General features: G+C 41.4%; 1 protein-coding gene across 2 annotated transcripts in view; it reads left to right on the top strand.

Annotated features, from left to right (window-relative positions):
* The window catches only part of LOC114657054 (lactose-binding lectin l-2-like), a 561,576-nt gene that overhangs the window by 421,283 nt on the left and 113,230 nt on the right, over positions 1-27,063 (top strand). Inside the window, exon 1 of one of the 2 annotated variants that reach the window (XM_051931859.1) lies at positions 26,012-26,075. The exons of the other annotated variant lie outside the window; for it this stretch is intronic. Within the exon in view, the coding sequence (XP_051787819.1) occupies positions 26,021-26,075 (55 nt within the window). The 5' untranslated portion in view covers positions 26,012-26,020. Of the gene's footprint in view, positions 1-26,011; positions 26,076-27,063 lie in introns of those variants that run through there. 2 annotated transcript variants of the gene reach the window in all.

Here is a 27,063-nt window from a genome sequence, read left to right as displayed (position 1 = left end):
GTACCTCCTTAGTAGTCCCTGATACCACTCTGAGGTTATCCACTTGCTCACTTGTAAAACCTCAGAATAATGTAAGTTTAGAGCCTCCACTATTTCACTGTCTGTATCTTTTTATTCCCCTTTACTATTTCTGATGCACTTGATCTCCTTCCTGACTGCTCTTTTACTACTAAAATACTGAAAGAATCTCTTAGGGTCGTCTGTCACCTTATGTGCTTTATTCCTCTCCAACTGTCTTTTAGCCTCCCTGATATCCTTCTTAATGGTTGCTGCCATATTGCTCTACAATTTGGATTAGAGTTTTTTGTTTAATATGTCTTATTAGTTAGTTTAATTTTCTTTTGCAGCTTCTCCTCTACCTACTTACTTACCAACTGTGGAGTTTTTTGTAAATTTCCTACTAATTCTAAAGTCTGGGATGTACTGTCCTGTCCTGCACTGTATGTAAAACATTTTTAAACCTGTTCCACTGATCCTCGACTGCCTCCACACTTAAAATCTTGCTGCATCTATTTAAAATTTGCCTTACCAAAGTTATACTTAACAATTTTAGTCTTTGCATCCGCACTCTTCCAAAACACTCAGAATTCTGGTCACATGACCCTATTGGTTCAAAAACCTCCACACTCTGAATTCAATCCTGGTTATTACAAAATACTAAATCATACTCTTTTAAAAAATCAGTCACTGATTACGTCTGTGAAATCCTGATCATGTGCAATGATATTTGCAAAGTTATCACAGTTGATATTCAGGTAGCTAAAGTCCCCTGTGACTATAATATCCCCCTGTACACCTGCCTTTTTAATATCATTAAAAAGAAGTGCATTGCAATTACTGTCTGCTTTGGGTGGTCTATAACACACTCCTAAAATAAGGTCTCTTTCTTTAATGCTTCCCAGATGAATCCAGATGTCCTCACTAAGTGGAGCTCATCGTCCAATTGAAGAAGATTGTATTTAAACTGTTTGACATAAATGGCAGCCTCGCTCCTCCTTTTCTGTTCTCTCTGTCCTTCCTAAAAAACATGCATCCTTCCATCGTCATCTTTGTTTCTGTTATTGTCATAATATCCTAATTGTGCTTGGCTACACTGCTACTTACCATTCCAACTCAATTGTGTCTTTTTTTTTTGACACTTGTACAATTAAGTCAAACTGTTTTTAACATGATAGTTATTTCATTTAGAACTTACATTACTATGCATATTTGTTTTTATACTATTTTTTGTACAGTCATTTGAAGGCCTTTCCTAAACTTCCCACCCCACCATCCCTTAGTTTAAGCAATTTTTGACTAACCTACTCATAACACCTCCTCAACACATTGGTACCACCCAGGGTTCCTGATGTAACCTGTTGCACTGGAGTAGGTTCCACTTGTTCCAAAAGGAATCCCAATACATCATAAAACTATACCCTCCTACCCTACACCAAGATTTGAGCCACAGGCCTTAGGCCTTCCAACCTCCTCAGTCTTACCTGGACTGGCGCGTAGCATAGGCAGAACTTTGGAGAAGACCACCTTGTCAGTTCTGCTGCCCAGCCTGCCACCAAACTCGTTGAATTCAGATAGCAGAACTGACAGACTACCCTTATGTATATTTTTTGTTCCACCTTGGACGATGACAACTAGATCCAACTCCACTCTGGCCACCCTTCCAGGGAGGTCACCCACCTGTACACCTGGAAGGCAACACATTGTGTGAGACTCTCTGTCTCTGGAGCAAACCTGGGCTTCAGTACCCCTAATGATTGAGTCCCCAACTCTCACTACCTCTCTCTTTCTGGGAACTGTTTTTTGAGGGGGCCTGTTAGGGTTCCTCATGCCTGCTTACAACCTCAGAATCATCAGAGACACCATCCAGCTCCACAAGGACCTGAAAAAAGTTTGACACCACCAATTCTGGTGTTGATGACCCCAGGCAGTGTACACCCTTTACCTTGCTCCTTGTGACTCGTTCCGCACCACCTTAGGGGTGCACACTATCTCTCTAAAGGACACCTGGGCCAGATCCGCCAATTCTGTACTACAACGCAGGCAGGCCAGCCAACTCCTGCTCCAGTTCAGCGACCCTGAGCTCGAGGTGCTGGATCAGCTGGTATGTCCTGCAGATGTAGCCTTCATAGATGACAGGCTCCTCCAAGTTGTCCTCTAAAAAGTCCATCATCCAACAGGACTTGCATTGCATTTGCCTCATTATTTCAATTTGAGCTAGGATTACTACAACCATTCAAACGTTTTTTTTTAATTAAAATTAAATGATCCATATTACTAAACGAGAATGGTAAACCGGATATGGATGCAGGGACCTGCCCGTGGATGCAAAAGACATGTGCGCAAGTGCCACACAAAGCCCACCCCCAGAGTGAAACAGGAGAGACTATGAACCGTCAGAGTAGGAAACAAAGTAAAACGTCATAAAGAGGTTAAAGAACAGGGTCAAACACATGGAGAGCAGGTTACAGAACAAAGCCCCCCTGCCCAGAGTAAAACGAGACAGACTACGAACCATCTGACATGCTGCAAGCAGGATAAAGCGAGGTCAGAAATAAAACACAGAGTAGGAAACAAAGTAAAACTTTATAAAGGGATTAAAGAACGGGGACGAACACATGGAGAGCGGGTTACAGATGATGAAAACTGGAATGCAACAGCTTCAAAAAAACCTAGGCACGAAACACATGCACAGCGAGATACAGAATATAAAGGCAGAAACAACGACAGTTAAACGTCCACACCACACAGCGGAGGTACACAGCATGGTAAAAACCGACATAATACGGAAAGCGCAGGTGTAGCCGCCATATTGTGAGTGGCACTAATGCGTGGTGAAAGCGCAGGAGGAGACATAGTAAAACAAGAGGAGTCAACGCCCCCTACGGAGTCCACAAAGGTTCATACATCAGACCCGAGATGGTACGGACATGCGTCTGAAACCGCGGAAGCAAAACTGTCTCGGCTCCAAAATCAAACAGCTCAACAACCAACACAGCTTCGACACCGAGCCCGCGTGGACAGATCTAATGAACGTGGACGCCTACAACGCGCGTCTCAGACTGCGTAGGCAAAGCAGGCACGGATTCAACACGACACAGCTCGAGTGACAGAGATACAAACACGCGCCTGCCTGGATATAATTAATGAACGCAGGCGCCTACAACGTGCGTCTGAAATGCCGCAGACCAGGCAGGCACTGCTCCAAAAAGAAAGAGCTCGACTAAACGAGATACAAAGTGAAACGGGAAACACTACAGAGTCCGCAGTGCTCCACAATGCACCGCATAATAGTTCGGAAAGAGCTTCGTAGTAACAGTGGGGAGACCCAGAGTGACACGGGCGAACGCTCCGTATTAAACATACGTCATCCTCACACATCTAACCTATACAGCATAGGTCAATCACATTACAGTGATGTATTATTAACAGTACGATAAACATCACAGTATCGCAAACAAATGAAAATTATTACTCGAAAAAGGGAAATTATAGTCACCACAGACCAGGTGTCATTGAAACAAAAGCAGAATAAAGCGAGATCAGAAATGAAAGACAGAGTAGAAAGCAAACTAAGACGTCATAAACAGGTTAAACGAGGGGGCCAAACACATAGACAGCAGGTTACTGATAATGAAGACTGGAATTCAAAAGCTTCAAAAACCAAAGCTCGACTGACTGAAATACAAACTGAAACGGGAAACACTACGGGGTCCGCAGTAGTCCACAATGCACCGCATAATAGTACGGTCGGAGCTCCATATTAACAGTGGGGGACCCCAGAGTGACACAGGCGAACGCTCCGTATTAAACGTGCGTCATCCTCACACGTGGCTGCCCAACGGTCACGGGTTCAAAACGCTGGGGGTAGGTGAGCGAAGCAAGCAGGGGGCAGAGCCCCCTTGTTTAACTTAAATGGTAAAGCTAAAATATCTAGATGATAGATCTGCTGTAGTTATTTCACTCCTTTGAGCCCCTTAAGCTCCTGTATCTTCTCCCCCTTGATGGCCTGCTATTTGTCCTTCTAAAAGGTTAACTCTGTTATTCTCTGTCTGTTCTCCTAACTTTGTGGCCCTCTGCACTCGCACTGCTTGTAGTCCTTCGCATTACTGAACTCTTATGCTGTCACCATCTTAACTGCTATACTTTCCTGACCACTACAAACTGTTCCTTTATGACACATTTCTTCCTTCTCACTAAGAAGCCTTGCTCAGTTATTAGTTACATCCATATTCACTTTTCTGTTTCTTCTGCCAGCAGACCCCTCATTTCAAGTCAGCCTGCTACCTCTTCTTAAATAAATGCTTATTCCTAAGACGTGAAGGCGTATGCCCTCGCTTAGTAGTACCGCTGACACTTTACTGTACTGTATAAGTGCTAAATGGTCCTCTGTCCACTCCATCTTTATATAAATGAACATCTTCCCACGACAGAATTTCTGTTACTTTAAAAGATTAATTGTGATTACTAACTTACATTCTTGTCAGTTTCCACAACGACTTCCTACCTTTGCTCCTGTGAAGTCAAAAGCAAAAAAAAACCAAAATGTGTAAAGGGAAAAAAAAGCTTTAAAAATTCCTGCACAGCTTCTCAGCGGCAACCAAAAAACAAAGTTTTTGGGAGCAATATTTGTATTTTAATGAATTCTCACACCGACGAACACAAAACACTCAGCACTTCTTCTTCCAGTTCCATTCATAAGGACGATGTCAGCACATGAGCACATTTCAGACTGTCTGGAATTGTCATCCAGGTGGTACTAACATGGCCTCTTTGATTGCCCTACTTCATCCATGTCTAGGAAGAACTTCATGTGGGTGAACATTTTAATACATGTTGTTATGGTGTATAAAATCTGTACATTTTGGTTTAATTTTCCATTATATTTTGGTCAAGATAAAACAACAGATGAACAACATTAAAGACAAATCAAAGCAGGTTTTCTTACACCTCACTTATAAAACAGCTGTTTCCAACATTGAAAGGAAGACATTCTGATGGCTCAATTATTTTACAGTCTGTGAATAAAGAAATCTGTAATTGAAACTGCAGAGACTGGCAGTCAAATGGAGACGTCAGTAGCCTCCTGAGTAGTAAGCAGACATCCTCACATAGAAAGCCTGTGATGTTGTGGTAGTGGTAAAGGAGAGCCTGGCCTTGGCTATCGGTGGCACCAAGCTGAAGCTGCCCGCACTCTACTTGACAATACTCTTGTGTTGATGTAGATGAGACACCTGCTTGCACCAGTATCTCCATGAGTACATTTAGAATTATGACTTAGGAGTTGTATGTCTCTTCTTGTGTATTAGCAGCTACTGTGGTGGTCTGTAAACTCCAACAGGGGGTGCTCTACCAGCTCACCTCACACCCTACCAGCTTTCCTGATTGTTTCATCACATTCTGCGCATGTAGATAGCGACAGGTCCACTATCACTTCTCATAAGGTATACTTTCAAGATTCAGTCCTCCCATTTTGTACTTAATTGTAACGTTTCTTCCCCCTACCCTACATCTGATTCTTTACATTCATTTTCATTAAATTTCACCAAGAATGTGTGCTATCCAAGTGTCTCTGTGTAACAATGGAGCTGATTATCCATTGTGAAAGACAAATTGACTGCTTGCAAGCTACTGAGGGTTAATAGCTGACAAAGCCGCTTCACTCTCACGGCAGGTTATTCACACAGGCGTCTGCCATAAGACAAGGGTGCAGTAAGCTGACCTCAGAACATTTCCAGTTTCTTAGGAACGCCTCGTCTATTTGACACAAGAGAGCTGACCTTTCCTTCTTTAGGGTCTATCTGACAAGTGGAAAAAATAAGAGCAGATGGCCCATTAGTGTACTAAAATAAAATACTTAATGAAACAATATTCTGTTTATTACTAAGCAATAAGGGGAAGGGAGAGGAAGAAGAAATTATTAAAAGCCAATAGAAAAAAATGGAACTTTGCTCTTCTGCCTTGCAACGTCATCTGTGACTGAATAAAAATCGAGTTGATTGAACTTGTCCTGTCTTCCTCAGGGTTTCTTTTAACTTTCACACCATCATCTGCCCTTCCACTAAGGTGGCTGTCATCACCAAGCTTATCGATTCTATTCTTGTCTCACTATTTTATGTTTGTTAAACAGAGCAGCAGCCACAGCACTGACCCCTGCTGGACACCACTTTCAACATCACCTAATTCTGATATGGTTCCCATCACCATAACCTTTCTGTGTTTTGCACCCACCTGCACACTGGGGCCTGAATTGCCACTTCAATTAGTTTGATCACCAGCCTTTAACGGGGCATTTTATCAAAAGCCTTCTAAAAGCCAACATAAATAATCCCTCTGATCGTATCCTTTTGCTGCTTCCTCACAGAATTCCAGCATGTTGGTAAAACGTGGCTGCCCTCATCTGAGCCCATGCTGGTTCTTCAGTCAAACTCTTGATCTTCTCATGTGTTTCTCAATCTTTTCCTTAGTGATTCCTTCCATTAATTTACTTGTGAGGCACATTAAGCTTGCAGGCCTGTATACCCTGATGACCCTTCTTATGTAACGTCATAATATTTGCCAGCCACCAGTCTTTAGGAATTTCCCAGTGTGCAGAGATTTTCATAAAATATGTGTCATCTGTACTCACTAACCTCGTTCAGCACTCTGTAATAAATCTGGTGATTTGTTTGATTTCAGCCTATTTAATCTCAGCAGCTCCACAATTTTCATATCACTCAGTACCTCCTTAGTAGCCCCTGTTACGTTGGAGACGTTATTGACACGTATAAACTTCAATAAAATGCAAGTTTAGTTTGCTATTTCAATGTTGCTGAATTCGACCCTTCACCTCCTCCTTGTCTGTTCTTTCACTGCTAAAATATTGAAAGAATCTCTTTAGATCACCTTTCATCTTTTCTGTGACATTTCTCTGCGACTGTCATTTACCCTTCTTGATGTCATTTTTAACCCTTCAGGCTTTCATTTGCGCTATGATTCAGGCTGGAGTTAATGGTTTTATGTGCTTTGTACAGTTGTTTTTCTTTGTCTTTTTGACGTTAATGCATGTCATTCCAGCCAAAGTCACTTTGCTTTCACCTTACAGTCAGATCCACCTTGATGTGCTCCAGTGTCCCCTTAAGCCAGCATGTCTGGTCCTGACTCAGCACCCTGCTCACTACACTCTGCACACTACGTTGTGATGGGACTAAAAGCTCTATTAAAACGTCAGGATGCATTGACTGGGAAGTCACCGACACTTTGCTCCCTTAGGGTGTCCCATCTTGGACCTCAGCGTTTCTGAAGGGTGTCTCTTATCAAGCACATCTCCTGAATGAATGGAGCAATTTAAGATTAATAAGAACAGCTGATTCCTTACCTGTGTCACTTGATTGGCAGGGATGCAGTGGATCTACCTTCTCAGGTCCTTGGCTCTCTGGGGGATTTTTTATTGCTTCTCATGTGCTACATGTCAACATGAACATCCTGGATGAGCGAATGATTCACTTTCACTGAATTACCTGCAATTCCATTGAGTGGGTTATATATTTTTTATAATGTCAGTGGGCACAGCCCTTTTGTTAAACTTCAAATATTCTGTTTCATGTTGTCTCTTCACACTTAGATACATTTTAATTGCTGCTGCTTTGCAAAGAGAAGTAAGAAAAGCAAAACTTTTAACAGGCCACCAGTAACTAATCTGAACAAATGGCACCTCTAGACGTGGCACATGCTGGGCACTGAGCCAGTCAGCAGGTTCACCAGATTGATCAAACACTTCGGATGTTATCTGACCTCAGTGCTCACAGTGGAGCAAAGCAACCAGACATGGCATATAATACTGAAAGACTGAAGTTATTTGTTTAATACAACTGTGTGAATAAGAAAATGCACCCCTGTGCTCAGCACCTGGTGGCACCACATTTGACACATACAAATTCTTTCATGAAGTTGTTTAAGTTCCTTCAAGTAGGAGGAATCCACACAGAAGTATTTAGACTCTTGGACTTCATGGAACTTTTGGGTGTCTGCAGCCTGCTTTGAGTCGATGGTTCCAAAAGTCTCCATGTCTTTTGTGGATTTGTTTTCATGTTTTGAGATTATTTTCTATTGGCCAGTTCAGTGCTATCAGTTTGACCGCTGGCCTTACAGTCTGCTCAGGTGCTTAAGTGCCCAACATGAAATTCATGACTAACTCGATGCCAGGGAGCAGCAAAGTGGATCCATGTCATAATACACCGTGCTGTGCAGATCCACTGGTGACTGGTCACTAGTGTGCTCTTCATTGGGGATGTGGGGGGAAACCTCCAGAGGAACCCCTGTAGACACAAGGAGAACATGCACATGCCTCAAAGACAAAGAATCTGCACAAGATTCAAATCCAGGATGCTGGATCATCAATCAATGTGTCATTCATTCGTCCACCTTAATAAAAGGACAAGTGTCTGTGTGTACATCAGCTTATAAACCGAGACTCAGCAACTGGACGGACACACTGCCTACGTCCAACCAACAGCCGGATAGAGAGAAATCAGCTTATGCACCCTAATTAATAGATGTGTGTCTGTGCTTCTCTGTGCCCCTCCAGTTGCTGTGTCTCTGTCATTTCAACAAATGAGGCACCACAAACATTTATACTAAAGCATTTTATTAGTAGAAATGTTTGTGATATGCCATCTGGTGGAATGAAACATCCAATTCATTTTATTACTTCTCACATTGCAAAACGCATTCCAATAGATAGTGAAACTGCAAGTGTCAATGCTGAGATTTCAGCTCTTCTAGAACGGGTGGCACAGCTATTGACTTAAACCAAAGGGCATTAGTAGGCACAGAGGTTTTTACTGGGAGGATGAAGCTGCAGCAGCACTGACTCACAGGCATCAGTTCTGGGCCTCTGGATGTTCTTCACCAAAACTCACCTGTATGGTTCTGACCAAACAAAAGGTTTATCATCTCAGTATAAAGTTGGGTTCTTCGTGGTCTGCTCTGTGTGTCTAATGGAGACTGGAATCACTTCAGGGGACGGTTACAGAGTCTGCTACTGCATTTTGTGACTCCTGAGCACTCCGTCAGCACACATGGTGTGGTGTGTGATGGTCGCCCAGCCGTCTCTGAAGCAGAAGTGTGTGAGCAGCCAGCGCCCGAAGGCGAACTCGGCACATCGGCGAAGAAGTAATATATATCATTCCAACAGATGCCACCATCACCACCTGGAGTCCGCATGAGGGTCAGCTTTTGTAATATTGTCTGAAATGGAATAAACACATGGTGGGCTGCGACCAACTTTGATATCTGACCACTTCTTTCTACTTTCTTGTATACAAAGTATAGGGAAACTATTGTAATCGTCCAAAGATTCGATGTTGAGATTTTGATGAATCAGGTTGTTTTAGACCTCCCTGAGTCCGAAAATACCATTTTTGGAATTATGTCTGTGTGTCTGTCTGTGTGTTTGCGTGTGTGTGTGTAAATATGATAACTCGAGTACGCTTTCACATAGGTCAACCAAGTATTAGGTACAAAACGTAAATTTGTATCAACTGTTGGGCTCTTTCCGCTAACCAAAAGTGGTACTTTACCTTTTATTCATGCAGCCACAGAGTCCAATTTATTCAACTTTACTTTTATAATAATTGTTCAATATATTATTAATTTGATTTGATTTGTTGTTGATGCTTCGTTAATGTACGTAATATAAAAATCTATTCCTTGTCTTGCGGTTTACTCCTCAAATATCCATCCCCATATCTGAGTATACGAGAAAGTCAAGGGGAGAGCACTCCTGATTTTTTATTTTGGGAGCTGTGTGACTTTCTGAAGTTGAACTTCCAAGTGTCTCCGCCACGCTGCATCACTCCATCAACTTCCTTTTCTTGTTTATACCACTGCGTAAGCCAACAAAGAGTACGTTTTTTCTTGCCCCCACTTTGCATTCGCTGAAACTCTTTTTATCCAAGTGCTTGTGCTGTTGTCTTTTAACAAACCACTGAACAGAACGAGTCGTTTATATTGATTTGCATATTCAAATATGCACAATTCTGGGAGGAGTTGGGGTGGGGCTGTAGGCACATGCATGTGCATTAGATTTCACATTCACTGGCATTTATAAAGGGGAGGTGTGTGGAACTTGGCGTACGCCGTTTTATGCATCTGGATTTTTTGTATGTGCACACATTTCCAGTTATGTCTGTGCGCCGAGTTTTAGTGAATTCTACACACAGAATTATACATGATACCCAAGAGTACTACAGGTAGAAAAAAAGAAAAGGCAAAGAAAACAGCAGACACCAAATGAGTGTCTAGATGACAGGTCGGGCCAGGCTGTACTTTGTGGTCATTTATTAAGTGCCCTCCTTCACCTTGGGCTTGTGGGGTGTGCGTAGTAATTTGACTTTACTCAGGCTACGGTGGATCTCACCCACTCATTTTTTATTAAATAATCGTAATGGTGCCACTGTTTTGATCGAATCTGCGCCTCTGAATTTTGCTCATATGGATCTCCAAGGTAAGAAATGCGGCGGTTTAGCAAACATTTACTCGAGTCGGTTAAAGTGTAAAGATGTCCGTTTTGGTAAATTCAAGTCCTTTGAGTATCTTGCCGTTGCTATTCATGGAGTTTCTCAGTTTCTAGTATAGACCTCCTAAATACAATGCGTCTTTCTTTGAGGAATTCTCAGACTTGATGTGAATTATAATTACGAACTATGACGCTCTCCTAATAGTCGATGACTTGAACTTTCATATCGAAAATCAGTGTGACCCGAAAGTAAAAGAATTCATGGACCTCCTGGACTGTTTTGATCTGAGCCAGCATATTAGTCAGCCTACACATAAAGCAGGTCATATGTTAGACTTAGTGATTACTAAAGGACTAAAAGCAGATGTGAAGCAGATCATTGATACGGGTCTATCAGACCATTTTCTGTTACTACAGTGCATCCAGAAAGTATTCCCAGCGCTTCATCACTTTTTCTACATTTTGTTATGTTACGGCCTTATTCCAAAATGGATTAAATTCATTTTTTCCTCAGAATTCTACACACAACACCCCATAATGACAACGTGAAAAAAGTTTACTTGAGATTTTTGCAAATTTATTAAAAATAAAAAATTGAGAAATCCCATGAGCTGAGAGGTAGGGTGGAGAAGTGTCTGGGAGAGGAGGAGTGATTATTCTACTGAGAGAATTGATTTATATGAGTAGTGTGGAGTGGAGGGTGCTTTGTGCACATAATAATTACAAAATAAAGAAGTCTTGGACTTTTACCTGATGTTTGGAGTGGCACCTGAGGGTTCAAGAGGTTGATAAGAGCCTCAACTGCTACAAGCAGTTAAAAAATCTTCTAGCATTGTTAAACCATGGAAGACCCAAAGAGTGTCTGATTTAAAGAGAACATGCCGTAGAGCTGAGCGTAAATGGAGAAAACTAAACTGATTATCGACTATGAGATATTGAAGGTTAAAATAACAGAATACAACAACACAGTCCGTCTTGAGAGGCGCTGCTATTAATCTAAGATTATAAATAACAATGATAGTAATCCCAGAGTCTTATTCTCGACGATTGATCGTCTGCTAAACCAGGTAACTCAATGGAATGCCTCCAGAATACTTCCAGTGAAACTTGTGAGGCTGTTGCTGTATTTTTTAATCAAAAAATTAATGATATTAAAAACAATTTAGTACATCTCTCCAACACTGCGCATCCTCTTAAGTCCCAGTACTCCATTTTAAATAAATTAAATTCTTTCACCAGGATAGATTTACCTGATTTGTATAAAATAATTTCTCAACTGAGACCCTCCACCTGTGCCCTTGACCCAATACCAACAAGTTTTTTCAAAGAAGTATCAGGTGTGCTAATTGATAATGTTCTTGACATAGTAAATTTGTCATTAGATACGGGGGTCTTCCCAGACTGTCTTAAGACTGCGGTAGTTAAACCCCTACTCAAGAAAAATAATCTCGACCCCTCTACTTTTGAAAATTTTAGACCCATCTCTAACCTGCCTTTCTTAAGTAAAATTCTAGAGAAGGCCGTCATTATGCAGTTAAATGAGCACCTCAATAAACCTGCTATTCTTGATAAGTTTCAGTCGGGTTTTAGAACAAATCACAGCACAGAAACTGCACTCGTTAAAGTAGTAAATGACCTGCAGGTAAATGCAGACAGAGGCCATTTATCTGTTCTCATCCTCTTAGATCTGAGTGCCACATTCAACACCATTGATCATAATATTCTTAGAAATCGCTTTAGTCAATGGGTGGGCCTCTCTGGCAGGGTCTTAAATTGGTTTGAATCCTACCTGGCAGGGAGAAAATTCTTTGTTAGTTGTGGTAATTAAACTTCAGAGACCCCTGATATTCTATATGGTGGGCCACAAGGCTCTCTCCTGGGTCTGCTGCTCTTCTCAATCTACATGCTTCTGTTAGGTCAGATTATCTCAGGGCACAACGTGAGCTACCACAGCTATGCTGATGACACACAGCTGTATTTATCAATAGCACCTGATGACCCCAACTCTCTTGATTCACTGACACAATGTCTTATTTGTGTTTCTGAATGGATGAATAGTAATTTTCTCAAACTAAATAAGGAGAAACTGAAATTTTAGTGATTGACAATAAAGGATATAATGAGGGTGTTAGAAATAAACTTGATCCACTAGGATTAAAAGTCAAGACGGAGGTAAAGAATTTAGGGGTAACTGTTGACTGTGACCTGAATTTTAAATCGCATATTAATCAGATCACTAGGACAGCATTTTTTTCACTTAAGAAATATAACAGAAGTTAGACCTCTTATATCATTGAAAGATGGTGAGAAATGAGTTGACGCTTTTGTTTTCAGTCGACTAGATTACTGTAATGCACTCTTCTCAGAACTACCCAAAAAAGACATCAATCGATTGCAAAGAGTGCAGAATGGAGCTGCTAGAATCCTAACTAGGAAAAGAAAATCCGAGCACATTTCTCCAGTTTTGATGTCACTACACTGGTTACCTGTGTCATTCAGGATTGACTTTAAAATACTGCTTATGGTCTACAAAGCCTTAAAAAATCTCGCTCCATCTTATATTTCAGAATGTCTTATACCTTACACTCCAATTACAACCTAAGATCCTCAAATGAGTGTCTGCTTAGAATTCCAAGAGCTAAACTTAAAAGAAGTGGTGAGGCGGGCGGGTGGCCTTCTGCTGTTATGCACCTAAAATCTGGAATAGCCTGCTAATAGGAATTCACCAGGCTGATACAGTGGAGCACTTTAAAAAAACTGCTGAAAACACATTACTTTAACTTGGCTTTCTTAGAGCTTCATCTTAGTTTAATCCTGATGCTCGATATATTCAATTCATTATGATTATTAGTCCTGGTGGCTCCAAAATCCGTACTAACCCCTACATTCTCTTCTGTTCTTTTTCCGGTTTTGATCTGCGCCACCACCACCTGATCAAAGCACCGTGATGTCCCTCCATTGATGGATTAAAGACCAGAAGTCCACGTGACCGTTGTCATCAAGTCTTTCTATGTGAACCCTGAATACAAAGAGGACTGATCATTTATGTGAGGTAGAATACCCAGAGGGGGCTGGGTGGTCTCATGGCCTGGTACCCCTGCAGATTTTATTTTTTCTCCAGCCGTCTGGAGTTTTTTTTGTTTTTTCTGTCCTCCCTGGCCATCAGACCTTACTTTTATTCTATGTTAATTAGTGTTCCCTTATTTTAATTCTTATTTTGTCTTTTTTTCTCTCTTTCTTCATCACGTAAAGCACTTTGAGCTACATTATTTGTATGAAAATGTGCTATAGGAATAAATGTTACTGTTGTTGTTGTTGTAATAGGATGTGCCTTGCCTACCTCAGTTCTCCACATACGTGATGATTGCATTCTCACCTGTGGACAATTACTGGACACAATGCTTCTGGTGCCGACTTTGCTCTTGTTGTGCTCCACAGGTGGAATATCTACAGGTGACAAAGAGATGAAGATCACTGGTCAGATACACACGGGCCTCACCACCTTGTAAGCCTGTCATGACTTTTGTCATCTGCTGTCAGTGTAGCTGGAGACTTCAGGATGGTCAATGTAAGGTGTGGTTACACTAAAATACAATTCAATTGAACACAAATTGCTTTTGCACAGGGTAGCACAGGGAAATTTTGGAACTAGGTGTTGGCAACCCTGGGATATTGGCAGTTGTTTGGGACCAATGTGATCTCGTTTAGAACCCCTTGCTATTAGTTATAATGGAGCAGTGGAGTGGCACACAGCGAGCGTTCGCTGTGAAAGCCTTTTATAAGAATGGTGATAGTGTGACTGCTGTGCAAACGGAATTTCAGCATCATTACCAATTAGGATGTCACAATTGTGTCCCGTCTGCTCATGCGATTTCAACATGGGTAAATAATTTTTGAAGAAACGGGTTCAACGTTAAAAAAGAAGTCCCCAGGTGGAGCCACTTTGCATACTGCCTGACAATCGATGGCAGCTATTCAACGATTGTTTGGAAGGTGCGCCATTTCACTTGGTGGTGACATTTCATGATCTCACTGTTTGTGATTTGTGGGGACATCTGAAAAGCCAAGTGTACCGCACACGTCCTGCAATCACTGCTGAACTAAAAAGAGGAAATCGCTGGCATTTCTCCTGACATGTTAACATCGAGCGATGCAGGCTGTCAGAATGTGAACGGAGAAATGGACAACACCTTTATGATGTTTTTTTCAAAACATAAAATGAATATTGATTACCATCATTAATTGCATTTCTTGTACAATACATTTCATCATTAAATGTATTTTGTAATGTGTTTATTCATGCATTACATGTCAAATGAAAATTTATTTCCTGTTTCCCTGCACCACCCTGTATTATTGCTGCCAGTTTTTTTCAAAGTGACACGTGTGACACTTAATGGCAACCAGATTTTCAATGAGAATGAAGTTCAATGACCAGTCCATGAATAAAAACAACACGTCATTAACAATAACTCCTTTGAAGGTTCTCACCGAGACCACATGTGTTGTGACAGAAGGAAAGCGCAGGACTGGAATCCCGTTTTCAAAATGGCCCTCCATGCAGAAGGAGTGTGCAGAGGCAGCGCTGTGTGGTCCATGTTGGGGTGAACGGGGGGAGATGCACTTCAGCCCTTCGTATTCACATTTAAAACCCTAAAGGACATGAAGGCTTCTCTTTCGGAGACAGTGGACAAAGTGCAGCTTATACTGTTTTGTGTCGTCCTTTCATAAAAAAAGGGAGATGTCTGTGTTTGAAATTGGAATAATGAACTGATTTTGTGCTTTTCTATTTATTGTGCAATTATGTTTTTTCTGTGAATACAAAATTCTTACTTATATCGTGCTGATCTTTCTGTTGTGAAACTATAAATTAACTTTATGGCAAAATATTTTATGTAAACAATTTTGTACAGTTTTTACACGTCAAAGGTTGAAATCTGATGAGTGCCACTTCAGGATGCCCTGTTGGTCTTCGGTCAAATGGTGGAACTGCACTCACTCGTCTTCTTCATGTTTCTATGTGTTTGCCTACCACACAATAATAAATAAATCATTTCCAAATGCCACCGTGCCACCGCCTCCCATGAATGTTTATTACACACAAACTCGTCACTCAGTAAAAGTCCTCGTCCACCTCCAGATGCCACCCAAGTCAAGCACTCATTTAGACTGTGAGGCCCCTAAACTGTGCCATGTCCCCTTTGGCTACTTGTCACCTGAAGCTGCTTTCACCAAGTCCTCCTTCACCCCTGAGTCACTCCTGCTCCCCTGGCATATTGTTTTCTGCTGGCTGATATCTTCGTATTTCACAACTTGCCTCCCCGTTTTTCCTGCCTAATGCCACACAAGCAGCTGTTACTCAAATAGTCTCTTCAAGTTTGTAAATTTCAACATTTAGCAAATTTATTTCATTTTTGTATCAACTATGACATTGTGGTGATAATTCCTGTATGACAGATAAATGTAAAGTGCAAAGGATTCACGTATTGCACAGAATAATTCGGCACAGAAATGCAAGGTAAGGTGAAGCAGGCGAGTGTCGATGGCATCTGTGTCTCATGTTGAAAACGGGCAGCCATTGAGACAAACGACACACTGCAATACAAGTGAAGATGAAAGGCTCTCCATGCGTCCATGAGGTCCGATTATCTCGGGGCATAACGTGAGCCACCACAGCTATGCTGACGACACACAACTGCCAACTTGTCAATGGCGCCTGATGACCCCGACTCTCTTGGCTCACTGACCCCAATGTCTTACTTGTGTTTCTGAGTGGACGAGTAGCCATTTTCTCAAACTAAATAAGGAGAAAACAGAAATCTTAGTGATTGGCAAAAATGGATATAATGAGGGTGTTAGAAATAAACTTCATCCACTAGGCTTTAAAGTCATGACAGAGGTAAAGAATTTAGGGGTTATTATTGACTCTGACCTGAATTTTAAATCACATATTAATTAGATCATTTAAGAAATATAGCAAAAGTTAGATCTCTTATAACTTTGCAAAATGCTGAAAAATGAGTTCACACTTTTGTCTTTAATTCACTAGAATTAAGGGAATTCCAAACCCAGTCCTGGGGACCCCCGATGGCTGCAGGTTTTCGTTCCAAGCAGCTTCTGTTTTTAATTGGACTCCTGTGCTAATTAAGTGAACGGTTATTCCCCAGATTCTGTGTTTTGAGAAGAATATAGAAATTAGAAAACTAAGTTTGGTAAAATATATATATAAATATTATATACAGTATATGTATATATATATACAGTGCTGTGCAAAAGTTTTAGGCAGGTGTGAAAAAAATGCTGTAAACAAAGAATGCTTTCAACAATGGGAGTGTTAATCATTTATTTTACATCAATCAACAAAATGCAGTGAATGAACAAAAGAGAAATCGAAATCAAATCAATATTTGGTGTGACCACCCTTTGCCTTCTAAACAGCATCAATTCTTCTAGGTACACTTGCACACAGTTTTTGAAGGAACTCAGCTGGTAGGATGTTCAAAACATCTTGGAGAACTAACCCCAGATCTTCTGTGGATGTCGGCTTCCTCACATCCTTCTGTCTCTTCATGTAATCCCAGACACACTCGATGATGTTGAGATCAGGGCTCTGTGGGGGCCATACCATCACTTCCAGGACTTCTTGTTCTTCTGTACTCTGAAGATAGTTCTTAATGACTTTGGCTGTATGTTTGGGGTCATTGTCCTGCTGCAGAATACATTTGGGGCCAATCATACGCCTCCCTGATGGTATTGCATGATGGATAAGTATCTGCCTGTATTTCTCAGCATTGAGAACACCATTAATCCTGATCAAATCTCCAACTCCATTTGCAGAAATGCAGCCCCAAACGTTCAAGGAATCTCCACCATGCTTCACTGTTGCCTGCAGACACTCATTACTGTACCACTTTCCAGCCCTTCGACCAACAAACTGTCTTCTGCTACAGCCAAATATTTCAAATTTTGACTCCTCAGTCCAGAGCACCTGCTGCCATTTTTCTGCACCCCAGTTCCTATGTTTTCGTGCATACTTGAGTCACTTGGCCTTGTTTCCACGTCGGAGGTATGGCTTTTTGGCTGCAACTCTTCCATGAAGACCACTTCTGGCCAGACTTCTCCAGACAGTAGATGGGTGTACCAGGGTCCCACTGGTTTCTGCCAGTTCTGAGCTGATGGCACTGCTGGACATCTTCCGATTTCAAAGGGTAATAAGCTTGATGTGTCTTTCATCTGCTGCACTAAGTGTCCTTGGCTGACCACTGTGTCTACGATCCTCAACGTTGCCCATTTCTTTGTGCTTCTTCAAAAGAGCTTGAACAGCACATCTTGAAACCCCAGTCTGCTTTGAAATCTTTGTCTGGGAGAGACCTTGCTGATGCAGTAAAACTACCTTGGGTCTTGTTGCTGTGCTCAATCTTGCCATGACATGAAGCTGTCTTCACAACCTCACCTTGGTAGCAGAGTTTGGCTGTTCCTCACCCAGTTTGAAGCTGTTTCTGTTTCAGTTCATGACTGTGTTTCAACCTACGTGTGACATTGATGATCATTAGCACCTGTCTGGTAGACTTGGTTGATCAGACACCTGACTAGAATCCTACAAAATCCCTGACTTTGTGTAAGAATTGATGCTGGTTTGAAGGCAAAAGGTAGGAACACCAAATATTGATTTGATTTAGATTTTTCTTTTGTTCGCTCGCTTTGCATTTTGTAAATTGATAACAATAAACAATCATTATTTATATTTCTGAAAGCATTCTTTGTTTACAGCATTTTTTCACACCTGTGTACTTTTGCACAGTACTGTATATATATATATATATATATATATATATATATATATATATATATATATATATATATATATATATATATATATATATATCCATCCATCCTTCAACCTGCTGAATCTGAACACAGGGTTACAGGGGTCTGCTGGAACCAATCCCAGCCAACACAGGGCACAAGGCAGGAACCAATCCCGGGCAGGGTGCCAACCCACCGCAGGACACACACAAACACACCAAGCACACACTAGGGCCAATTTAGAATCGCCAATCCACCTAACCTGCATGTCTTTGGACTGTGGAAGGAAACCCACGCAGACACGGGGAGAACATGCACACTCCACGCAGGGAGGACCTGGGAAGCGAACGCAGGTCTCCAGATCTCCCAACTGCGAGGCAGCAGCGCTACCCACTGCGCCACCCTCATATATATATATATATATATATATATATATATATATTAAAATGTACTAAGCAGTTATATGGGAAAAATTATTTTTGTTTCTTTTAAAGATTTTCATTCTACTTTTCCAGGTGTTCTAATTGTTTAAGTTTAATCCATTATTTACTAATTAGTGGGGCTGACACTAAAGTAGCTGCAGCCTTTGACTATTCAGTGTTGTTTGCCAGGGTGTCTGCTTGGCTCGTTTTTAATTGTCATTAATAAGAAACAGCAAAGGGGGAAAACTGCACAGAGAAAGGGTAAAAAAGAATGAAATTAACAAAAAGAGAGTTAATCATTTAAATATATAGCAAAAACAGAAACATTTCTAAATGTCTTATGTTTTGTCTTGGTAGAGTATCATATTGATCGACTTGACCCTTTTGTATTATTAATGTTTGGCCTTTGTAAGAATGCCTCTCATCTCACAGACTTACTACTGTTTAGAAGATATTATAGTATAGAACTTCTGCCCACCTTCCCTTCTACATTTAAAACCTCAGGCAATTAGGTGTAGTAAAAGACAAGCAGGAGTTGAGTTACAATTTAAACAATGTATTATTGATAATATTCATAAATAATAACAATATGCAAAGTACATTTGAATATTGGTAACCATACAACCTGATAAATGGTGATGTGTCGTTTCAGGCGGCACACAGACTTGTTAGTTACTTAAAATGTCTCTAGTCGAGTCCTCATTTCTGGTCAGCTTTCTTGAGAGCAGGCCGCATGCCTGTCTCAGTATGGCTGCCGAGTTGTGCTGCTCTTCATTGTGTTGTCCTTTTTAGTTCAGTTCTCATGCCACTACACTGGTTACCTGTGCCATTTAGAATTGACTGTAAAATACTGCGTATGGTTTACAAAGCCTTAAATCATCTCACGCCATCCTATATTGTGGAATGTCTGTCATCTTACTCTCCAAATTGCAACCTTAGATCTTCAAATGAGGGTCGACTTATAAATCGAAGAGCTAAACTTAACAGAATTGGTGAGGCGGGTGGCCGTCTGCTGTGATGCACCTCAGATCTGGAATACGAGTTTACTGATAGAAATTCGCCAGGCTGATATGGTGGAGCACTTTAAACAAAATGCCAAAAACCCGTCATTGTAACACGGCTTTCTCATATTTTCATTTTAGTGTTTGCTGTTTATGCCAGTGGTTCTCAAACTGTGGGGCGGGACCCCTTGGGGGGTGCAAAGTAACAAAAAGGGGGGTGCGAAGATGTGAAAAAAGAAAACAAGAATTGAAAATATGAAAAATACATCAAAACAAATGAAGTTAAACTCCATTCTGATACTAGAAAAATAAATCTAGAGTTAGATAAATGTCGATAAAAGTTAAGTAAGTATAATAAAATATGCATCTGTGATATATCATTAATTAAAAAAAGAACAAATTGGTATTAGTGGGCTCCTTTCAAAAAAATGTTAGGGGGGCACAATTAAAACTGTTATGAAAACTCGGGTGGCAAATACTTAAAGGTTGAGAGACGCTGCTCTATACATTGAATTATCATTCTTATCATATCTCCACAATCCGTACAAACCCCTACTTTCTCTTCTGTTCGGCGCCCCCACCACCTGATCAAAGCACCGTGCAGTCCCTCCATGGATGGATTGAAGGTCAGAGGTCCACATGACCATCATCATCAAGTTCTTCCACATGAAGCCATGAGGACTGACTGAGATCATTGATGTTAGGTAGAATGCCTGGAGGGGGCTGGCCGGATGGTCTTGTGGCATTGGGACCCTCACACATTTTGTTTTTTTCTTTTCCTCCATCATTCTGGAGTTTTTTTTCCTGTCCTCCTGGCCTGGTTACTTAGCATTGTCTGATCTTATTTTTATATTTTTCTTTTTTCTTTCTTCATCTTGTAAAGCACTTTGAGCTCCATCACCTGTATGAAAACGTGTGATAGAAATAAATGTTGTTGTTGTTGTGGCTCACAGCTGCCTCTTAGACACACATCTGGAACACTTGCTTCAGGCCAAAGTCCCACAGGGTGCACTTCAGGTGTGGACGCAGTTCAATCAGATTCTCCTCATCTGCAGACACTCACGGTTGGTGAAGAGGAAAGCAGAATCCCAGAAAAGTGGTGTGATCTTAAACCACATGTGAACAAGTGGAAGTCTGATCCTCATTTCAAATTAGTTCAATAGATAAATGCAATCATTGAGTTAACAGGAATGCTGGGAAATGTCAGTGCAGCCCTCATTTTAATCGTCCCCTGAAGTGACTCCAGTCTCCATGAGATGCAAGGACCAGGAAGTACCCAACTTTATACCCAGATGACAAGCCTGGTCAAGTCTGAACTGAAGCATCTTGGCAAAGAACATCCAGAGGCCCAGAATTGATGCCTAGGAGTCAGTGCTGCCCCATAAAACCCCCTGGGCCTCCTAAAGTCCTTTTATTAAATTAAGATTGACATACGGAGTGATGATCCTGCATCCTGGCTTTGAATCTTGTGCAGATTCTTGGTCACTGAGGCATGTGCCTGTTCTCCTTGTGTCTACATGGGGTCTCCTGCAGGTACTCTGATCTCCCCACCACATCCCCAGTGAAGGGCAGACAAGTCACCAGTGGATCTGCACAACATGGCATATTCCATATGACATGGACCTGCTTTTTTGCTCCTTGGCATTGAGTCAGCCATGAATTTCACGATGGACACTGAAACACCAGTGCAGCCCCCAAGGCCAGCTGTCACACTGAGAGCACTGAACTGACAGCAGATTGTCCAAAGTCACAAAAGAATGTTTAAAAAAAGACCTGGAAAGGTTTGGAATGGCTGACTCCAAGCAGGCTGCAGACACCAGAAAGTTCTACAAAGTCCAAGAGTCATAGAGCTGCTGTGTGGATTCCTCTTACGTGAAGACACTTAAAGAGTGTCACATGTCAAATGTGGTGACAGCAGGTGCTGAATGCAGGGGGTGCACTTTCTTATTCACACAATCCTGTAAATGAATAACTGCAGCCTGTTGCATGTCATGTCTGGTTCCAGATAAGATCAGAAGTGTTTGATCAATCTGATGAACCTGTTGACTGGCTCGGTGCCCAAACTGTGCCATTGTTCAGATTATTTACTGATGGCCTGGTGAAGGATATGAAATTAAACGTTCTTCTTTTATTACTTCTCTATGTAAAGCAGAAGCAATTACAATTTATCCAAATGCAAAGAGACAACATGAAACAAACTACTTAAAGTTTAACAAGAGGGCTGTGCCCACCAGCAATATAAAAAATATAACCCATTCAATGGAATTGCAAATAATTTGGGGGAAGCGAATCACTCGCTCATCCAGGATGTTACAAGAAGTTGGCTGTGCCCACTGAAAACCCAAAAACACCCCCCACTTGGGAAAGCATTCAGGATTCACTGGAAGTGAAGTCCTCCTCCAGGATGTTCATGTTGACACATCACATGTGAGAAGCAAACCAACGTCATGAGCCCCACACCTCTTTGAAGCAATAAAAAGCTCCCAGCAAACTGAGGACCCCAGTCAAAGCGGAGAAGGCAAATCCACCACAGCACTATCAATCGGGTGACCCAGGTAAGGCATCAGCTGTTTTATTACACATGAAGTGTGCCGTTGAGATCAGGAGATGTGCTTGATGAGATGCTCTTCCATCACACTGGGCTGCTGAGGTCCATGATGGGACAGCCTAAGGGAGCAAAGTGCTGGTGACTTCTCAGTCAATGCATCCTCACTTCTATTGGGCTGTTTGCTGCAAGTCCCATTAGAACGTACCGTGCAGAGTGTAGTGAGTGGGGTGCTGAGTCAGGACCAGACATGCAGGGGACATCAACAGGGCCATATAAAGATCTGACTGGAAGGTGAAGGCAAAGTGACTTTGGCAGGAATGACACTCATGAATGTGTTAATAACACAAATAACATACAAGATCAGTAACTCCAGTATGAACCATAGAGTAAATGAGAGCAGCAGTTAAAGAGGCTATCAGGAAGGCTAAAGGACAGTTGGAGAGAAAATCGCCCTAAAGAGATTCTTTAATTGTTTAGTAGTAAAAGAACAGACAAGAAGGTGAAGAGAATGAGGAACAGTGAAGGGGAGCGAGAATATACCAACACTGAAATCACAAATGACTTGAACTTGCATTTTGTTGAAGTTTATACAGTTTGTGTGAAGAAGTCGATAACCTCACAGAAGTAACAGGGACTACTAAGGACATACTGAGAGATTTGGAAATTGCAGAGAGAAGAGCTGCCTGGGCTACCTGTGAATTTGTCACATCGCTCTGTGGCTGCACTCAGTGAAGAGAACTGTAGAGAAACAAACTGCCTTGTAATTAAAGAGGCTGAAATCGAACAAACCGCCAGGACAAAATCAGGCTTAAGGAGGCCAGCGAGTGCAGATAGAAACCCTTGACACATATTTTTAAAAATCTCTGCATACTCGTGTAATTCCTAAAGACGAGTGGCTGGTGAATATCATGAAGGGTGGACGAGCCGAGCCAGTGAGCTTAACGTACTCCACAGGTAAATTAATGGAGGGGATTATTAAGGAGAAGATCAAGAGACACATGAAGGAAGTGTTAGGGGACAGTCGGCATGGCTTCAGACGAGGAAGGTCACATTTTACTATTATGCTGGAATTCTATAAGTGAGCAACTATAGGATGCGATCAGGGAGGTGACAAAGTTTATTATTTATGTTAATTTTCAGAAGGCTTTTAATAAAGTAACCCATGAAAGGTTTGTGATCAAACCAGAAGAAATGGGGAATTCAGGTGCATAGTTGGGTAAAAATTGTCTCAGACACAGGCAGGAGTGGGTTATGGTGAAGGGCGGAGTGGTATCCTGAAGGTTGCCGTTTCGAATCCCTGTCACTGCCAAAAGAGATCCTACTCTGCTGGGCCCTTGAGCAAGGCCCTTAACCTGTAATTGCTCCAGGGGCGCTGTACAATGGCTGACCCTGCACTCTAACCCCAAGGGGTATGCGAAAACTAACAAATTTCTAATATGAGAAATCGTATAAGACGAAATAAAGAACAAAAAAAAAAAAAAAAAAGGAAACGTCACAGAATGAGTGGATGTTAAAAGTGGTGTCCAGCAGGGGGCAGCACTGGGGCTGCTGCTCTTTTTAATTTATATAAATGATCTGATAAGAATGCAGTCGACGAGCAGGCGATACTCGCACCCATTTGCAAAGGTTTGTGTCAGCTTAACAAGAACGTTTAACAGTTACATCAGGAGTGGCGTCACTTAGCACATTCAAGGGGTTTAAGATGTTCTGAAGACCTTCAATGTCTCAAGAACGTCTCAAGGATTTGGCCAAGCTGAGGACATTGAAAGGACAATTGCAATTGATGTTGTCAGTTGAGATTTTTCACAAAAAACACGCATTTTAAGGAAACACTACGCCTTTGTTTGACATTTGATTGATGATTTGTTTGTTTAATATGCATTGTAGAATCTGCAGTACAAATACAAATCTGATTTTTTTTCTCCTGATCTGCATTCTAGCATATAAAGATGACCAAACCTGCTCTGTTCCTGCTAACCCTTCTTTTCACTCTTTATGACTTAAGGAAGGAGTATAGGGACATTGGGCCTCAAATACAGAAAGTCAACGCAGCGCCGCACATTCTACACTTTTATTATCTTTATATTTAAAAGCACAGCAGATGAAAACACGATGGCTAATGAGCAGGAAAGGTGTCCTCATAACATTTTTCAAACACTTCATAAAATTCCTCATAGAGGGCCTTCCTGTCAGGAAAATAAAATGGTGACCCAGCGAGACACAAAATATTTGAAAACAAACTCAAAAAGCTGAGCTCTGCATAGTCTGAAGCCCTAAACTGATGAAAACATTGAAGAAATACGCAGAATAATCACAGAGAATGATTACAAACTGCTGCTGTGTATTTTTTGGTTCACTGTATTGACCCCCAAGGGGAAGGTGACATTTTGTGTGACCTTTGCAGGTCAGAGTGCAGAGTGCAGGGTCAGCCATCGTATGGCACCTCTGGAGTACCAGTCAGGTTAAGGTCCTCCTTCAAGGGCCCAATGGAGTAGGATCCCTTCTGGCACAATGGCCACCATCCTGATAGCAGTGCAGATCCTCAGCCACAGAGCCACCAGTCCGCTCTACGAGGACATCGACGGGGTCTTTGTTGTCTGCTGCGTCTTCCTTTTTTACTTCATCTTGTCTCTCTCTCTGCACCACTTTTCTATTATCTCTGCTGTCCATTGTCGAATGCAGTTTAGATTCGATTTCACGTGAAGCGGTGTTGTACTATTTAGGGACAGGCCATCTGTTCAAGGATTTAGTAAATGTATGTGCATTCATTTATGAGAATTTGAAAGGGTTGGCATGGCAACTCGACCAGCCCACCAGGAAATGTCCTGACGTTCCAGAATGTCACAATGTCCCCCGGACTAACCAAAAGAATATTTGATGTGGGGCTCAGAGCCAAAAGCATCAGAACTACCAACACACAAAACAAAAATCGTATGTCAAAAATAAAAGAGACATAAACGGGTCCCAACACTGAGGACTTTACTCTAACTATAATCAGACAATTCTTCATGAAGACGTCACTTAAAGGATAAGTTCAGAGGTTTTCAAGTCCAAGTTATGTCTTCACAAACTTACTATTATGTATTTGACACATGACATTGTGTTCTAGAGTGACTCGCCTTCTGTAAATGTAAAAGAATCTCCTGCCGCACTGGCACTTTACATTGTAGGCCATCAGGCACGGAGGAGAAGCTTAAAACCTCACCACATACGTCCATTTGTCAAGTCAAGCCAGCTGGCGAGTGTTGATCTGCGCCTTCTGTGTTTCCTCCGCATGTTCAGGACAACAAATGGAGTCTGAAAACAATCAAATGCAGACATCGCTTCTGAGATCCTGACCTCGTTACTGGAACACATGTGACTCTGAGGCCATTTTGACTTCTACTTCCTTAACAAAGTGTTCTTATAAATCTGAACTTAAGGTGGAAAGTTGTAGAATGTTCACAAGCAGCAACAAAATCCTGAAATTAACTTTAAAAACCTGCATACCTTAATCAGAGTTTATATAATAAATGTTGGCAAAACTCAAAAACTAAAGACGATAGAAAAATTCTGAGCACAAATTTGAAATCAGCATGAAAAAGTACCTGTAATCATCACCCAGAGGGGCTTATCAGAGACAAACAGGGGCCACACGTCACCTCACATGTTCAGGGGTCTCCTCGGCCTCATTTGTCTGGTCTTCATGACACGCTGGCACCTTTAGTGACTCATCTTATGTGTTCTCTTTTATAGAAGTCTGAGCACAATGGCTACAACACTTGGCTTGCTGCTGGCTGCTTTCATCATCAGCACAGTTACAGGTAAGTCATTCAATAAATCAACAAATGTAGACCCCTAAAAGTTGTGATCCGGGCACCTAAATATCACAAAAAGGAGGTAAAAAAAAGCAAGAAAAGCCAAACCAGAACTTCACTCTGACCTTAACATGTAGAACAGGCCTCAGTCCTGTCAGCCAAAATTCAAACCGAAACAAAGTATCATTAGATTTGAAGAGATATTCTCAAAAAGAATTAAAAAGAGACATTAACAAACAAGGCAAGTGAGAAAGGAACTTCCCCTTGGAATCAGGAAATGCATCTATCTATCTATCTATCTATCTATCTATCTATCTATCTATCTATCTATCTATCTATCTATCTATCTATCTATCTATCTATCTATCTATCTATCTATCTATCTATCTATCATATAGTGCCTTTCCTGTCTATTCTATCTATATATCCAAGAACCAGCAAACCAGTCACAGTACCTTATAAACGAATGTGAAGGTCACAAGCCAGGAAATCCAAACCTCATAATCATCAAATAAAACCCAGTAATCCAAACACAGCCAATCCAAAGTTGACGTCTGAACTGTCAGTTCATGTATGCCAGCTGCACGATTAGGGCCTGGCACACTTAGGCTTCACGTGCAGGAGACAGGGCAGAAAACAAATAAAAATAGTGCATATTCTCCACAGAAAACCTAATAACTAAAGTAATAACACAAGAAAAGTACACATCAGACAAAACAAAATCAAAAACATCATCAATTACAAAATTAAATTAAAAAAAACAAAAATAAAAACAAGACAAAGCTTGACGACACTACATGAGGGTCAGAGTTTCCCACATATAAGCAGCTGGTGAAATGTGCTACTGGAGCGCGAGCAGCTCTGGGCCCTTCTCCATCACTATCTCAGAGGCTTAGGATGACATCCCATGGAGACTTTTGGTCAACTGTGACCATGCCATGGCATTTCTTGTCCTCTCATGTACACAGAAATTGAAATCAGCTCAGCCGCACAT

The sequence above is a fragment of the Erpetoichthys calabaricus genome, chromosome 9 (assembly GCF_900747795.2).
Source record: "Erpetoichthys calabaricus chromosome 9, fErpCal1.3, whole genome shotgun sequence".
Lineage (NCBI taxonomy): Eukaryota > Metazoa > Chordata > Cladistia > Polypteriformes > Polypteridae > Erpetoichthys > Erpetoichthys calabaricus.
This window is presented reverse-complemented; position numbering and strand designations above follow the sequence as displayed.